Source organism: Dreissena polymorpha, chromosome 11 (genome assembly GCF_020536995.1).
Source record: "Dreissena polymorpha isolate Duluth1 chromosome 11, UMN_Dpol_1.0, whole genome shotgun sequence".
Classification (NCBI taxonomy): Eukaryota; Metazoa; Mollusca; class Bivalvia; order Myida; family Dreissenidae; genus Dreissena; species Dreissena polymorpha.
The window spans coordinates 68035042-68053863 of NC_068365.1; the positions used below are offsets into that span (position 1 = coordinate 68035042).

At 35.3% G+C, this 18822-nt stretch overlaps 2 protein-coding genes across 2 annotated transcripts in view; both read left to right on the forward strand.

Moving 5' to 3' along the window:
• LOC127849915 (uncharacterized) overlaps positions 1 to 18822 on the forward strand; it is a 756865-nt gene that overhangs the window by 27532 nt on the left and 710511 nt on the right. The window lies entirely within an intron of this gene.
• Positions 1424 to 10428, forward strand: LOC127850617 (uncharacterized). Its single transcript, XM_052383789.1, has 8 exons — positions 1424 to 1605; positions 2811 to 3038; positions 3257 to 3500; positions 7198 to 7272; positions 7464 to 7586; positions 7840 to 8079; positions 8274 to 8528; positions 9051 to 10428. Exons 1-8 carry the CDS (start codon positions 1474 to 1476, stop codon positions 9308 to 9310), a joined length of 1557 nt encoding a protein of 518 aa, XP_052239749.1. The 5' UTR covers positions 1424 to 1473; the 3' UTR covers positions 9311 to 10428.

The following is an 18822-nucleotide window of genomic DNA, read 5'->3' on the forward strand; positions in this document are numbered from 1 at the left end:
TCGGAGCTTTGAGACACATAGAAAAATACTTAATAGACAAAGCTCAAAGATTGTTTTTATTACCGGTAAATTGTTGAAGATTATTGAAAGTTCCTATATTTTGTGCAACATAAAATTGTTTTTAAGGTGAAGACTATTGCTTATATATAATGTTTTAATTCATTATTATGATGTGTTAAAAAGTTAAATCTTTGACCATTGTTCTGTCTCCCAATGACTCGAATCGACATTATACTGTTTATAAACACAAACTGCGAAACTGTGAATCTTTTTCATACTAGCATTTTATAATACTGATAATAGTATTATATTTTTTCCTATAATTTCTTTCATTTTTTATTAATATTGTTCAAATATCGCATTTTTAGACGATTTAGTTCTTTCCCAGATGACAAACGCAGATTGTACAATTTTTGGAAAAACCCATAGATAATCCAAAAATAGCACGCGACAGGTTTATTCAACAAGTTGGGATAGAAGCTAGTTTATTAAATGGGATGTTATACCGTCAATGCACGTCTGATATTGGGATAAAAGATAACATGTCCCTTTATACCTTTATCAATATTTAAATAATATATATAATATATATATAATATATTAGAACGTATTTTATTATCTATCGATTGGAGCAGTATGGTGACACGGGTGGTGGTTGCCGCCCCAATATTTCAGCATGTTACCCTCCTTAAGGGTAACCATATGTGATTTTCAATTTATAAACGATTGCATAATGATCGGTCACAGGATTTTGGCACGTTTTACATCTGAAATTTGACAATTCTTGACACTGTTTACCATTGAAAAGCGTACCACATTTTGTTCTCACGTGTAACCTTTCGAAAATGTCAATCAATTTAACACTTAAGCTTTACATTTGTCCTGATAAATTCCTGAAAAGTAATCCAGGAAGTAGAAAATTGCTTAATCATCATTATACTATTATACTAATTTGTTATTCTTTGTGAAGAGATGTAATGAAATATAACAGTAATTTTAAATCAGACAGGACAATGCAACCAGTTCGACGAAATAAGATTGTTTTCTTTCACATCATATTTATAGAAATTGCACATATTGAAACTTATGATTACATGCAAAAATGCACATCATCCTCATAAAGGCAATATTCTGTCTTCATCGATAAGTTTCACATATTTTTAACAAAGAAATGAATTTCCTTCCAATGTGTTTACGGTTTCATTTTAATTTCTCACACAGCCATATACTTGTTGTTTTCTCATAATCATGAATCGAAATTGTAACAGCCTGGGAACGCTGAGTAAAACGTATATACCATAAGTGTTACACAAAAATTAATATAAGCGGTATAAGGAAAACGTCCGCCTCAACGCGTATATCAAGTTCGGTTGGCAACGCCCCTGAGTTGCGAGACACTCTTATCTCAGTCCATGTTAACGAAATGTATTTTTTATTTGCTGTCGATATTGTCTCAGTCACTGTTGGATAAAGATGATATTGAGGAAGTTGTCCAGTAAACCTTCCAATACACGGCCCAAAGTGGCAGGTCAAGAGGACTCGTTTCACTACGGTAACACTGAGGTGGTTTTATTGAAGGCTGACAATGCTAACCTTCCGATCAAGGTGAGTGGACAAATTGATTGTGTTTACATTTATAGTTTTATATTTACTACAGTCGGTGTGAGTTATTGGTAATGATTTGATAAACCAGTCATTGAAACAATTGTCTACAATGTCTTTCTTGACCTTCTGAGATATGGGCATAACTGACCGATTTAATATGCAGTATTTTTTACAGATATTTGTGCATCTTGGTTAAAATAAAACGTAAAGTCAAAGGAAGACCTTCCTACATAAGAGATTTAGTTCAAATTGTACAACTCATGCATAATAAGATATTATTTAAGACCGGAATGTGAATGCATAGCTCTAGATGTTATCTTTTCTTCAATATTGTTGTATTGAAAGTTAAGCAGCTCTGTCTGTATTTGGTTATACTAATAAACATTCAACCATGTAATTTCGTAAACTTAACTGTACATAATTATAATTGTGTCCGTGTGTTTCAAAGCGGCTCCGTCTTATTTAGTAGCGGGGCTAACATATTGTATTATCATAAGTTGTTTCTTTCAATTCGAAATATTTCTATTAGAATGTTTAACAAAAGCAAATTGACTAGTTAGATAAAAACACAAAACTGAAAATCTTCGTTTAAGGTTCTCATTGAGAGAAGAACAGTATTGTTTGAACCATTGTTAATCATATAAACAGAATTATACAATTAGTTATGTACATCCTGCAGTTTTAAACCATGGTGAATCGTGTAGAAGGCCTTACATTCGATAACAACCCGAAAGTATTGCGAAATGTTGAGAAATGGGATTCCAATGATAAAATAACAACGAATGACGTGTTTAAATATCCAAACGTAAACCTTAAAGTCGCATATACATGTATTCGATGTCAATTATATCAAATCATGAAAACCAAGATTTACGTTTTAGTATTACAATAACAAACGACAACCATAATACCAAGATTACTCAAGATCACTTACTACAGTATAGTGATTAAATGTGGTTTAGAAGATGTTTTAACTTATTTGCTGATAAAATCTCTATTAACCGAGTGACCCTTGGAGTTAAGTTAGTGGTGACCATGGGGTTATGATTTGAAAATACATTCGATATGACCACTGAATGATGTTAAATACCAAATATAATACTACCGTGCTCTGAGAATGAACATTAACCGTACATTAGAGTGGTTGTGTTTGAGCTAGTTTAATGGAACGATTTCCAATTATACCTTTCAAAATAATGTATTAGGTAGACGTAATCGTAACCACCATCAACTCGAATCTTAATCACGGCATAGCGACAGCTTCGAGCACTATTGCTGAAAAAGCGGGAATACCTTTGCAACGGAAAATTCAGGAACAAAAAATTAAACTTCCGCTGGGTGAGGATGACATTATTGCAACTTCCGGTGGGAAACTCGCATGCTCTAAGGTGTATTACGTTACATTACTGCCACGAAAACAACATCATACTGCAGTATGTTTATCTAGCATTAACTTTTGTTCTAGAAATACAAATATTTTGACAAAACTATTAAATTATACATTTAACATCAATTTACCCTAACATATTTAGCTATCGGATGTATGCTGATTTCAAGAATATTTTAAATTTCCTATTGTGAAATATCTGTTTAGGAGGAACTTTGATCTGTAAGTGCAGTCATGTGTTCTTGATACCATTTTTCCTTTTAGGCAATTAAGACACTTATATGGAAATGTTTAGAGAAAGCGAATTTATCTTCGTTTAAATCGTTGGCCTTCCCAGCGCTTGGAACAGGAAAACTACACTACCCTCACAGCGATGTTGCATACGCAATGTTCGGAGCAGTGGGAGAATACAGCGCTGCTAATCCTACCAGTAGTGTCTGCCGCGTGTTCTTTGTGATTTTACCTTCGAATACGGATGTATTGAATGCGTTCAAAGAGGCTAACAAGAGTGAGAGAACACCTTCCGATATCCAATTTCAAAAAAATATCTTGATATAATTGACTTGCTTGGTTTTCAAATATATGGCCGAACCTTCTTCAAAACAGAATATTTACAGTTATACATAACTCGATGCAATATATATTTAGGTCCGCTCCGAAAAGTATTAATGATTGTTGATACTTAGACACGGCCGGTAATCACCTCATTTTTGCGATGCATTAATACATGAGCCAATGCTACTTCCGAGGTGGCGCTCAGGACCGGATGTTTTTAAATTGTTCGGATAATTTTGCAGGGTGAGTATGTTTTATATGTTTCGTCATAATATTTCGCATTATTTTAAAAATCGGGCAATGCAGTGCGATTCAGCGTAGATTAATTCACCCACAAATGTACAGAAATCACAACCTATTTGGAAACGCGAGGACCTTTATAAGTGGTGGCATGTTGAGGTTTTGAAAGCAAATCGATGTATTTTGCCTGTGTGACGAGCAAATTTCCAGCAAATTAAATCGTTAATGACATCAAACCAATCATTTGAACATGTTTTTGCATTAACACACAAATTGGCTTCTCGCCGATCTAATAGATTATTCTGCATTCTTCAAAATGAGTTGGCGCCAATGCCTAGGAGGTGGCGCCAAGGACAGGAGGTGGACCCAAATGCATACTTTAAGCAATTTTAATGTGACCTATTTTATGTAACAGTTTCTGCGTATTATAATTCTGGGATTCTAGGATTGAAAGTAAATATTCGTTGAATGAATTAAATACAACTTTACACTTAACATATTAAAACAGGCGCGTTTTATTGAGTTAATATGTTCGTGTTTTTACTAAATGTTTTTTATTTAATGATTTTATTTTTATTTTTATAAATGAATGAAATAAAGAAAAATAATATTGCTTAACATTAAAACCTGAACCACTCACCAATGCTTATGTTCGAGCTGCATTAGTATACAATACACATATATAATATTTAATATCGCATAATGGTATGGTAATGATAGATGACATTTTGGAGAGTAAGCATTCTATTAAGAGACCCTCTGAGATTATAGAAAAAGCTAATTTTCTGACTCAAAAGTTAATCAAGTCAGCGCCATTGTTCTTTGTTCGAGAACGGTGTTTTTTGTTTTTACAAATTTGAAAAGTTCTCGAATTTTTTACAATTTAAAAAAGTGTGTTACTCAAATGTTCACCATTTTGAGTTTTTAAGGGAAGGAAACGGAGGGGTTTGGTCCTAGCTTCACGCAAAATATATAAAAGAACCTCTAAGAGAAACCCGTCTATAAATCGCGGTGTCACGAGTACTCCGTGTACATAACAGAAGTATTACCATTTTCAACTCTCCTCTAAATAAAAGAGCAAGATTAATGTCACCAATCGTACGACAATGCGGTTCGCCATTTAATGCAAAGGTAAAGCAATCTAGAAAATGAGACTTTACGTCAGAACGTTATGAAAGTTTTAGAGGGGAAAATACTTATTCTTCATTGGATGAGACGTTCTTTTACTCAGAAAACGGGTTGGAAATCTCATGTTTAATGACGTCTTTCGCGACAGATAATGCAACCTCTGAAATGGGTAGAATATCGAACTTTTCGCTTATTGAACCAGATAATACGTTTGAGGAATTCACGGCAGATGAAAATACATACGAATTATTTAACGACGCCATGAAGATCCTCCGTGATAAAGGTGTCGATGGGGAAATTGTGTCGTTTTTAAAATAACTATCAAGTGGACGATTTCCATTAGACAATGTTGCATTTAAACTGTTAAAATAGTTTTAGTTAGACTGTGATGACGTAAGAAACATGCGCTTTAATGATACAACAATGATGTTTTTCTGGTTGGGAAAGCGCTTGTTTGGGGGACGTTTTTTGCGTTTTATGGCAGGGCCAAAACACGAAACATGTTTTCTACAAGGACATTCTCAACTGCATCCGAGTTTGTCAAAATAAACTTTGCATGTCCAAGTAATAGTGTGTTATCGCAGTTTAATCCACATGGCTTTGAATTAAATTGCAATGTGAGCACCGGCTTAATTGAACACATGATAGATATGGATGGTAAACATAATAAATAAACATTGTCATATGTTTTGATCTTTGACGGAAAAAAAATCAAGCGCGGTGCAGATTACATTCTCGCCAAAGTGAAGCTTACTTACATTATTCCTCAGATGCAATATATCATAATACGACAACATGTCTAAGAGCAAAAACCTGTATATTTTGTCATCTGTGACCTAGAAGCTTCCATATGCTATATATTGTATCTTAATGTAGTCTTAACTTCTTTTATTCCAAAAATATGCAGGAAAAGGACAGTTTGAAAAAAACCGTAGCTGCTTGATTTCTTGCAACAATAACTCCGCAATATAACTTTGTGCATACGTCATCAACACACAGAGTGCGTGTGAAACAAGGTGACCCTGATACTGCCAACCTTTAAGGTCCAGTAAATTGTTAGTTTCACGTGACCAATCATTAGCAACATCAACAATAGGCAAATGATTCATAAGGCTGTTGATATAGTAAATTTATCAATGCAAGTTTAGGGCTAATATGCTCCATTTAAGTGAACAATCTTAATAAGTGCATAGGTTATATAAAATGGCCAAATGCGTCAATGCCGATCTTCATTGATATAAACGAAGTTTGAACTATATGCTTTAACATTGCTTCGTTAATGCTGAAGTCTTAATCAAGTTGTTTTCTTATATATTTGAATTCTTACATATTGTTTTTTAAATAATGTGTATGTGTTCTGTATAGATATGTATATTTCTAAAAAAAAAGAAATATTAAAAATGAACGTCTTCTATCAAATGTTATTAGTGTGATGATGTTATCGTCATACGACTGTTAAGTCATATATCGTTCATTGGCACCACCTCCTGTCCTTGGCGCCACCTCCTAGGCATTGGCGCCATCTCTTTTTGAAGAATGCATAATAATCTATTAAATCGACAAGAAGCCAATTTGTGTGTGCATGCAACAACTTGTACATGTTCAAATCATTGGTTTGATGTCATGAATGATTTAAGTTGCTGGAAATTGTTCTCGTTACACAGGCAAAATACACCGATTTGCTTTCAAAACCTCAACATGCCACCATTTATAAAGGTCCTCGCATTCCAAATTGATTTTTAGTGTATGTTTCTGTACATATGTGGGTGAATTAATCTGCGCTTAATCGCACTACATTGCCCGATTTTTAAAATAATGCAAAATATGTTGACAAAACATTTAAAACATACTCACCTTGCAAAATTATCAAAACAATTAAAAAACACCCGGTCCTGAGCGCCACCTCGGAAATAGCATTGGCTCATGTATTAATGCATCGCAAAAAAGAGGTGGCGCCCGTGATTCCCGGCCGTGTTAGAAGCCCAATAAATAGGCAAGTTAGCTGTCGCCATGCTTTTAACATTAACGCTTCCTACTGAATCAGATTATTGGATGTCTACCACTGACGGTTTGTTTGTTGTTCTTTGTTTCGCACTCACCCCAAATAGTTAATCGCCTGACGAAAAAACAATGGAAGTTAAAACACACATACACTAAGGATTTTTTTTTAAATTTTATTTATTTATTTATTATTATTTTCACAAATATTAAAACCAATGCTAAAAACATATGGAACCTATCTAATTATTATTATGTTTCTTTTTCTTTTCTTTTACGTTAAGACTTAAAGGAATCTCAACTGCTCAATTCGACAAGGGAGAACTGGGACCTCTGCGATGAGTTTCCGATGCAAAACGGTGTGTGCTTTTTTACCACGGAAGCAATATAAGGCATTTGCTATAATCTATACCTCTTCGGCGTGTGCATCCTTCTAAACACTTATGGCACTAAAATAAAATAAATAAATGCAATGGTATACTGGGAACACATTTATGACAAACCACCTTGATAGGTATAACAGAGGGAACTGATTCAAAATCTGTTTTAGAAGAGGCGATCCCGGAGCGCATGACGCCTGATTTTTGTTTGTACATGTACAATGCCAAAATTCATCCGCCGTCATATTGGACTAGGTTTACTTCCGACAAAACTGTCAAAGATTGGAACACAGGTACAAATTTGAATTCTGTTAATTAAATTACTAGAAAATGTATGTGAAGAAATCAAACGGCTGTTTCGTTTAACGTTGACAAAACAAAGTATACGCTCCTAAATAAAGCATGATACTAAAAAAACTAACACACTCATGTAGAAGACGCCCGAAAGGTCAACATTATGTTAATAGGCAACATAAATGAGTTGTGATATGTTTTGAATTGGCCTATTGTGAATTAATGAAGAGTAGTTTTGTTACATGCACGTAGGTCAACCACCATGCACTTTAGTAGACATCGACAAGAATTCGAACACGTTCACAGTAATTAAGGGCCTAGTAGAGGGAACGTGGGAAGCGGACATACAAGGTATTGGTCGAGACGCTGACGGACTCGATGGCTTGCAGTACGGTGGTCTAAAGATAACAAGAATTCAGAGAGTGGAGAATCTGATATTATACGAACAATATGCGACCAGGCGTCAGGTGATGTTTCTTGCTTCGGGAAAAGGTAGGATAAAAAATCAGCCGTTAAACATTAGTAAATTAAATACGTTTACACAATTTTCAAATTCACATTTTCAGGTTTTTATTCATCAGAAAATAAACACAAACTTCAATAAGTTATGTAGGGGGGCAAACACATGTCAGTTTGTTAAAAATCTTGACTCAATGAATCGAAAAAACACGGTTTGTCTGTTTAAGCGGGTATATACCCGAAGCTAAGTGATGTTCCGGACATGAAAGGTGGTTCATCACATATCAAAGAACTGTTGAACAACGAATGGGCGAACCAATTGTACAATGAAGTGAACGAAGAGTACTTTTTTCACGGGACCAAGACGGACAGAGTAGGTCAGGTCTATGCACAAGGATTGGACCCTAGACTAGCAGCCAACGGCACTCAAGGGCCAGCCGTGTACATGGCTGAGAGTTCAACGAAGGCCGACCAATACACAGGTACATACTAGCGAAGTAATTCATCACATATTGAATGCAACATAATTAATTGGGTTTTGCTTGTTTTGAATAAAATTGTCAAATAGCAATGTATTTCTTGTAGGTTTTAACTGCAGTTATAAATTATTAAAAATCACATTAAATTTTTGGACGTGTTGTAGATGTTGAATTAATATGCTATCTTGTTTTCTTACATGTATTTGTTATTTTCTAATTGAAGTTATTTTTTTATAGTGAAGATTTGTTGCAGAACGCTGCGTGATTCATTTCGTTAACAAGGTCTTGCTTATTAAAGCTTGCTAAGCATATAAAGCTTTAAATAATTATAGACATTGTCAAACATGTCATAACGTTTCTGACGGAGAAGTATTTACGATATTAGAAAAAGATATCCTTTAAATAATACACGAATACCGTCAATACCTATATTTACGTTTTGCATATGTCGTTTATGTCATGTATTGCTGAAATACAAAACGACGAGCGCACGTTCAAATTAAAATTGCATTATTTTATTAACAGACACAAGAAGCGCTCGCCAGTCGAATGGGCTGACAATGTTTCTAGTGCGAGCCTGTCTAGGAAACATATGTCGCATGACCAAGTGTCGCCAAATGAGACGACCTCCTTGCACGGATTCCTCGTGTAGTAACGACGAATGTCAACACGTTGACAGATATGACAGCGTCGTGGCTGAGGAACTTTTTATTTTCAGAGAATTCGTGGTGTATGATAGGAATCAGGTCTATCCTGAATACGTGATTAGTTATGACAGAGTTTAATCACTAGTCAGTGAATTTAAGAAATGTAATTAAAGTTTGCATCTTTGGTCATCTGATTCTAAATATTTTCATGCAGTAAATAACTAAATCAATGTTAATCTTTGAAAATGCTTAAATGAACATGTTCACACCCAGAACAAATTATTATTTTCCGACTTTTTGTCACATATTAAAGAAAATATAGACAACTGAACGCTAGGGTGCGAAACTATTCTTATGGCATAGACTCGCAATGAAAAAAACATTTGCATTAATGAATATTGATCATTTTCAATTGATACAATTATAAAGCTTACAACCGAGAAACGATGGGATAATTTGGAAATGTTCTGGTTTTTCGTTAACGTTTATACCAGCACGACTATCACGTATATAACAATAACTGTATTATTAACAGTCCTGATGGCCGAGAGGTTATGGCGATAACCTTTCAATTCAAAGGACACTGAGCAACGATAGGGACAAAGTTGTTTCTCTCATTTTTTACATTCTATTATTAACCTTCCAGCACTATTTAACGAGAAATCAGAAGAAAGTTGTTTATACTCTATTCAAGTTCTCCGGGAACATTGTCAAGTATGTACAGTGTGATGCAAAAAGCGCTTGGAATTTGATTGGAAGTAAAATTCGGGGCTTCGAGACACATAGAAAAATACCTTGAAGACATAACCAAAAAAAAAACACACTTTTGATAAGATTGTTGAAGAGAGTAATGAAATTCCTATCTTTTGTGAAACATACAAGTTCTGTTAAGTTGAAACATTTTGCTGATATGTAATGTTCTAAGTAATTATCATGACGTATTTAAAAGTCAAATCTTTGACAATTGTTCTGTCTTCCAATGGCTCTGGTCGACATTATTCTGTTTATCCATATAAACTGCGAATTATCTGAACCATTACACATGCTAAATTATGATCAAGAAAAAATGTTGAGTAACAGGCACAAAGATGCTCGTTTATATTGGAATATGTTAAAGGAATCTAATGGTATCAAAAAGTCAAATATATATAATGTCAATGTTTGAAAATTATTTTAAAGCCGTTAATACTCCAGAAGATTGGTATTTTACGCCTGATGAAGATAGTATGTATTTTATTAAATAGGTACGAAAATGATGAATTTAAAATTATGTTCCGTAAATAAAACACATGTATAACTATTACGGAAATAACAGCAGCCATTAACCAGTTGAAAACCAACAGGTCAGGTGGTCCTATTTAATCAACGAAATGTTTACTGTCGGTAAAATGCATTGATGAATGTTTTTTTTATAAATTGTGTAATAAGATTTTTGAAACGCATATTTCCCTAAGCGATGATCGAAGACTTTGTGATTCCACTTCACAAAAAAAGGCAGTACAAATAATGTGGATTCTTATCGTGGTATTACCTTATTGAGTAGTTAGTTTAGGTAGTCAATAAGGTTATACCACGATAAGTATCCACATTATTTGTACTGCCTTTAACAAAAGTTAAGATTTTTAGAAAAGGTGGTTCTATTCCAAATAACATTGCATTTTCTTATAATGGCGAACCAATTGAAATAGAAAACGTTTACAAATTTTGTTATTTAGGTGTGGTTTTTAATAAAGCAGGGTCGCTTAGCATAATAATATTAAAGCAAGTCATTTCAGCGATTTTAATTTACGTAAAAATAACTATAATCATACCATACTACATGCATTTAAACTGAACATATAAAAGGATTTAAGAAAATAAATTATTTCAATGTTACCAATTAAATGTGTGTCATTATTTTATGTTGGACATTTTTGCAATTTATAAAGGGTTAATTATCTGTAAGTAGTACATCAAATGGAAAACTTCGAGTTGACAAAAATTGACCGAAAGGACATTGACAGTAAAGTAATACCTTGATGGTGATTGGCCAAATGCTGTCCAATATTGGACATCCGAAGAATGTGTGAATCGTGACAGCATCCAGGCCACATGCGTTTATGCTTGTGAACATCTCTGTATAGTAATATAAGTATTAACAGTCTGAGTAAAATCGCTTTCAAAATTATATAGATTGATTGTGATCGTGTATTGCTCTAGTAATGACTCATCTTCATTAATTCATTATAAACCATGTACATTAAGTATATTAGATTATTAAAGTGAAGATGATTTCAATTGATAGACGTTGAATTAAAAAATGATTTTAAAAACCTTTAAAATATTCAAGTAAGCATAGCCTGTATAAATAGAAACACAATGACTCGATATACAGTCCTTTAACATTTAAATGATGACACACATCCAAAAACAAAAATCCATTTAAGGCGCCTCAATTAATTATACAATCGTGTCATGATGACGTGTGTCACGATGACGTATACTTGTGGATGTAGCTAAAGAAACTTCAGTGTACAGTTTATATAGTATTGACAGACCTGTACGCTGAAGCGAACCCCGTATCGAAAGTCAACCAGAGTCGTTACATATTTATGTCACGCTATAAATCAAAGAAAGCTCATTTTCTTGAATGCATTTCTACATACATTGGTGAATGAATATACGTTACTGCCTCGGGGAATATTTTAAGGTTCACATGTTTCAAATGCATCTTACAATAGATAAAAATAACTCTCATCAGTCTGAAATTCACAATGTTGATGCCATTGTCGCTTTGTCACGTGACGAATTTTCATTTGGATACTTTCGGATCGACCTTGATATTTTTTGCTGAAATTGTAATCATTACTCTCGTTTTCTGAAATCTATTATTTGTGATTTACAACTTACGTCTGGTGGATTAAAAGACTGATTTCAGTGTGAATCAGGTAGTTTTAAATAATGTTTACTTTGATTTTTTATTTACACTTCAATGTGTTTAAAAAACAAGCCAGAATACTTTTAAATACTGGGAAATTTCATTCTGAATTTGAAAACACTTGAGCGCAGAAGGTATGTTACTAAAAATAGACATAACGTCATATGACCGTGAAATATCGGGCGATAGACATTTCAAGAATGTGTATCGCATCGCCGTTTTTCTCGATATATTAGAAATTATACATTTCAAATGTTTAAGATAGCATTTTGTGAAAGAATATATCAGTTAAATGTGAAAGATGTCAATCTTTCCGATCAAGTGGTTTATTTGGGCCAATAACTGCATTTTAAAGCTGTCTTTGCTTACTGTCAACTTTTCGGGAATTTCTGGTTAACTTACCTAATGGGGTTGGTCCATAACTTTACAGTCGCGCTAGTCAAAAATCATAAACAGCGACATTTAAAGTTATGGTAGCCAGTCGCGCCAGTCAAAAATAATAAAAAGCGACATTTAAAGTTATGGTAGCCATAACTAAATTTAATGAAATGTACACGGAATAGGACCTACAGTGATTTATCAGGGGCATCAATGTTGTAGAGAATCTTGTGTGTTTGAGAAATAATTAATTTGAGACATATAGATTTAAATCAGACTTTGAAGTACGGCAATATATATGCCACTGTTAAAAGGATCAGTGAATCATCTATATTGCTGTATTTACAGCGGCTCGTGAACACATTTGTTCATAATCATGCTTGGATTTACAGAATGAAATTGGAGCAACCAGTTTAAAAATAAATCAGTGTTATTTTAATATCTCAAATGAATAAGCATAGTATTGCACAGACAGACATAAATTCATCTTACCTTTATGGTCGCACGATGCCTGCACATTGAGGGAGTGGAATCCTTTCCGATTAATATAGGACGGTTCGTCATCACCTCCGGGAGAAATAATGCGTACATGGGTGCCATCTACACAACCGATGACTACCGGGAAAACCCTCAACGCGAAAAAAACATCCATAACGCGGCGTCTTTCAGCGACTTGCAAGGGAAACTTGAGCACAGTGTCTTTCAGTGTGAACAGACAGTCAGTCACGTTCGTCACCACCCAGGAAACAGTAGCAATGTATGTCTACGCCGAAGATATAATAATAATTTGGAGAAATGCCCCAGAAGCCAGAAAACGCAATGTCAGAAAGATTTGATGACGTACGGTCAGAGCCTATTTCCGTCGTGTCGGTCTCCGAGGCAACGGCTCCAACAGTCGTACGAGTCTGTCAATATTGTGGGAAGAAACACCTGTACCTCCGGCGCACCTCATCGTCCGTCAAGTCAGTCTCATGTCGATTAATTCGTCTGAATTGTCGAGGTCTATGCTTTCTGACCAAGTGAATGTCGGCCATCTTTTTTGTGGTTAAACACGCTTACCATGGTGATGAAGGTGGATAAAAATTAACCATTGTAAGGGCGTTGTTAAATTTCGTTAAATTGTTTAAACAACTGGATCAACTTAACTACGATTCATTTTAACCATAGTTAAAGTATTTACTATGGTTAAATCGTTTATACAATTGGCAGCTGAAGTCTATTAATTTCATTATTAATCCACCCAAAACTTGTCCTAGCATTAAATGTTTGGACATTCAAATGCATACAAACAGCTAATGGGCATGGCAAATCCCTCTACCCTCCCAGGTTTCTGATTCATTTGGCGTTGTAGGAGACAAATTGGTGAAGGAACTCTTAGTTTGTGGAATATAACAAAAAGAATAATCAAATGCTTTTGATTGATATATAACATGTCATTTAAATGGGGCGTTATTAGGTAGAATTCGTTTTAACAATCCGACAACACCGGGCGGATCAGGTCAAACAGCAGCATTCAATGCGATTAGCAGGTTAGACGGCATATAACCTTTGCCTATTCTTTGACATTGAATCCTCGAGCATATTCGGGTACGAACTCAGCTGGTAGAGTTTTCGACATTTCCAAATTATCTAAACAAGTAAATTACATGAAATTCCAGTCCTCATGCGTACCTTGTAAATTGAATCTCCTTAGAGTTTAAGATCGTTCTGTTTTACACAATCGGATTGCTGGCGCTAGAAAATACGAAGGCGTTCGGAACTAGCCGTCCAAATTCGCAAAATCATTGGCTCTGCCGGAATAAGCCGAGTAAACCCGATTAAATACGACAGAATATCCGCCATTTAAAAATCACTCGGTTTCGTATGTGTTGAACAACAATTTGTGTGAAATTTAAGATTAAAAGCGTTCAAATGACATTTCTCTTCGGCTATCGCCGGAGAGAAATGTCAATTGCACTAAGCTTTCTGCAAAAAATGTATTGAAACTATTTCGAAATGGTTTCACGACATTCAAACGCAATTTTTCGGACGTAGACTTGCTCGAGGTATTCCGTTTGTTTTCCGGGTTTTTGGCACACCGATTTTGGCAGTTCGCACGCGCGGGACACGATTGTTTTTTTCAACACTGTATCAAACTTAAGGGACATTCCCTATCATCTTAGCTCACTTCCTAAACTCGATATTATATATATTATTAAAAAAGCCATATCAAACACAGTATTATCAAACAATTTGCGCCCGGTAGCTGATGCTGTCATTTGTTGGTATATAGGTCCCAATGGGATCCGTATGGAACCCATATGGGCTGCATATTATTTGCTTATGGATTGATTTTCTATTTTTGGGTAAACGTATTAGCAGTTTAGATCAAGTAAGTCATACATAAGTTTAAAAAATTGTGTTTTTGATGAACTAAATAAAAGTGTATATATTTAATTCCTGATAGCAAAGTAATATGCGACCTTTATGATACCCTTATGGGCATTCCTATATAGGCAAGCCCATATAGGTCCCACATGACCCCAAAATGAGCTGCATATTATTTGCTTATGCATTGATATTCTATTTTTGGGTAAAATATTAGCAGTTTAAATAAAGTTTAAAAAAATGAGTTTTTAATCATATACATGAAAGTTTATAGCTTTTTTCCTGATAGCGCAGTAATAAGGGACCTATTTTGGACCCTTATGATGCTTTACTTATTTTTTTCCATACAGTTACATCACAAAATAAGTTAGAACTTCAACATCAATGACAACACGTTTTGAATCTCAGTTTACAGACGACAATTACGTTTGCAATGTTCTTTGAAGACCTGTACGTAGTAAATAGGACGAGCAATTTCTACTTTTGTCACAATTATGTCTAAGTCACCTTCAACAAACTCGTAAAATTCATGGATAGTTTGGTAATGGGTTAACGCATTACATGTGGGCAAATACAAAGCGCATGGATAAGTGTAGCCTTGCCTTGGCCCTGCGATTAATTTAAATTAAAACGAAGAAGGACCACTCTGAACCATCAGTATTATCTCCCTTACTGGTTTAAAATCACAGGGCCTGGTGAAGTCCAAAATGAAAATCCCAGGAATTCCTATGATACATTGTTGATGGACAGCTGGAAAATTGGTCCCTACTGACTAACGGGGGGGGGTAATGGTCACTTAATGATAACAAGAATGGGAAGTGTTTACAGCCTGACAATATCTTACCAGATTAAAATGCAGTTGTTCAAATAGAAAACATTGAAACAGTACAAGACAATCTTGAACAAATTCTCATTATGTTCCAATATTTTCAAATGTCGTTTGCTGCAAAGGCGTCAAAAGCTGTTTGTGTGTAGGAAAGGATTAAATTTTGATTTGCAGACAATTTAAAATGGAAGAAGCTCATCTGAACGTGTTCTCAAATTAGAATATGATCATTTAAATGATTCGTAACGTTAAATATGTCTTATTAGATGACATATAGCAGTTAAGCTGGTCTTTGACATTTTTTGAAAAAGAGAAATTTGGTCACTACGGATAATTGCTTTCATTTGCCACAAGGTTTTCAAATATCGTGTGCTGCAAGACCCAAAAAGGCGTTTGCAGGCATCGAATACCTTACTTTTAGCTAAATTGCAGGTGTTTGAGACATGACTTAAGTGTTCGGTTCGACTTCGGCTTAAAGGTACCTTTTCACGGATTGGCATGTATTGAAGTTTGTCATTACATGCTTTATGATGATAAATGTAACAATTGGATATAGAAAGCTCCAGTTAAAAAAATCTAGGATAAAATAAAAGAAAGAAATAAAGTAACCCTCCACTGGGTTCGAACCACTGACCCCTGGAGTAAAAGTCTAACGCTTAGACAACTCGACCATCCCTACTCATGAAATGCTGATTATATTTTATACTTTATATAAGTATCCACGTAGTATCACAAACTATAACGACTACAACAGGACTCTCCAAATTATTCTTTCGTTTCTCGTAGCAACGCTTTATAATTATGCAGATTTTAAAATCGTCAACAGATGCATATAACGGATATTTTTGAGGTTGGTAAATGTTGAGTATTACTGTGTCAACACAAATATTATAACTACAACGAACATTTGCGAATCTTAAACATTTTTTTTTAATTTTGTCAATTTACCAAAACGTGAAAAGGCCCCCTTTGTCATTATATCTGGAAACCATTTAAGCTGTACCATAACTGTAATTGATCCTTGAAAAAAGTTGTTGCGTTATATTTCAGGCTGTATTATCCGTCAAGAAAGCACAAACGCCCGAAACACACGCAGTTAAGTTATGCTCTCTTCCACAAGATATATCATTCCTTGAACGAACAAATCATTATTTGATCCCCGCCGACTCCACCCCGACCTCAAAAAGGGTCCGACATATACAAGAATACAGGTTTTGTGTATTTACCGCAAATCATCGTATAATTTATAATGGTTGTAATCTAGAAGTCAGTATTTTAATTCGATTAATTATCTAAGTGATTACAAATAAGCACACCACGATACGCATTAATTCTTAAGAGCAGAGTTCTTCGTGTATACTTTGAGTACACGAGTAACTAAATACACTGGTCACTTACCATTAAGTTGTTATATTGCAACCGATAGTATTTTTAGTTGAAGCCGGTTTCGGGACGCTGTGACATTAAATTTTGCCCTCAATTAATTGCAAGGCATGTTCAGTAGGCGTAGCTAGCTTGAAACGACAACAGCATAGCAACCGCAATCGAATTTCAAACTGAAATCTAATAAAATGCACCATTAAAACTGCTCGATCCACACTCCGTTTGCCAGCTAAGCGACCTGCTGTAACCGAAACCAAGTCAGACATGTATGATTCCGTTTGGACTATTGCCCACGTGCATGGCATTGCACGTGAACATATCTTACGTTTACATATGTACACGCGTGCAAGGCAGTGCCAGCATAGGACAACGTGAACTAGTAACAATGCATTCTTATTTAGCATAGACTAAATTAGCCCGATTTGTTTGCCAAAAGCGCAAAGCGTTTTATGTATTATTCTACTGGAGTATCCGAATTCTAAATGTTACCCCAACTTTTGACTTTAAATCGAATAGTTTTTGATTCATCATGTAACGTACACAGTTCGCCGCTGATGACATATGCGATTGTAACTACTTGTAAATCGCACTTCTAAGACGAATGCAGTATTTCCGGCAAACAGTTCATGCATGTAGCTGGGTTAAACAGCTACGCCTAAAAATTCGTCCCAGCTTTTGTTGGTCTAGTATGTTAATAAGAGATAAGTGCTGGGCACACTCAGAAACCTAACACAATGTAGCCTCAGGACCCCATAAACCTAACACAATGTAGCCTCAGGACCCCATAAACCTAACACAATGTAGCCTCAGGACCCCATAAACCTAACACAATGTAGCCTCAGGACCCCATAAACCTAACACAATGTAGCCTCAGCACCCCATAAACCTAACACAATGTAGCCTCAGGACCCCATAAACTTCGAAACCTAACACAATGTAGCCTCAGGACCCCATAAACCTTACACAATGTAGCCTCAGGACCCCATAAACCTAACACAATGTAGCCTCAGCACCCCATAAACCTAACACAATGTAGCCTCAGGACCCCATAAACTTCGAAACCTAACACAATGTAGCCTCAGGACCCCATAAACCTTACACAATGTAGCCTCAGGACCCCATAAACTTCGAAACCTAATACAATGTAGCCTCAGGACCCCATAAACCTAACACAATGTAGCCTCAGGACCCCTAATACAATGTAGCCTCAATGTAGCCTCAATGTAGCCTCAATGTAGCCTCAGGACCCCATAAACCTAACACAATGTAGCCTCAGCACCCCATAAACCTAACACAATGTAGCCTCAATGTAGCCTCAATGTAGCCTCAATGTAGCCTCAGGACCCCATAAACCTAACACAATGTAGCCTCAGCACCCCATAAACCTAACACAATGTAGCCTCAGGACCCCATAAACTTCGAAACCTAACACAATGTAGCCTCAGGACCCCATAAACCTTACACAATGTAGCCTCAGGACCCCATAAACTTCGAAACCTAATACAATGTAGCCTCAGGACCCCATAAACCTAACACAATGTAGCCTCAGGACCCCATAAACTTCGAAATGCAAACTCACAGAAAAACATTCTGAATGAAATAAGAAATATTTATCAATACAAAATTGCTTACCGGATAATACATAAATGTTTGGAAGCCATGACGATGTCATCACACGTATACATTTAGTTTGATAGCCATGCAAACTAACCAATTTTATGAGGATTCGATAGATATATTAAATAAGTCGATCAAGTTATGTTACAAATAGCCTATACT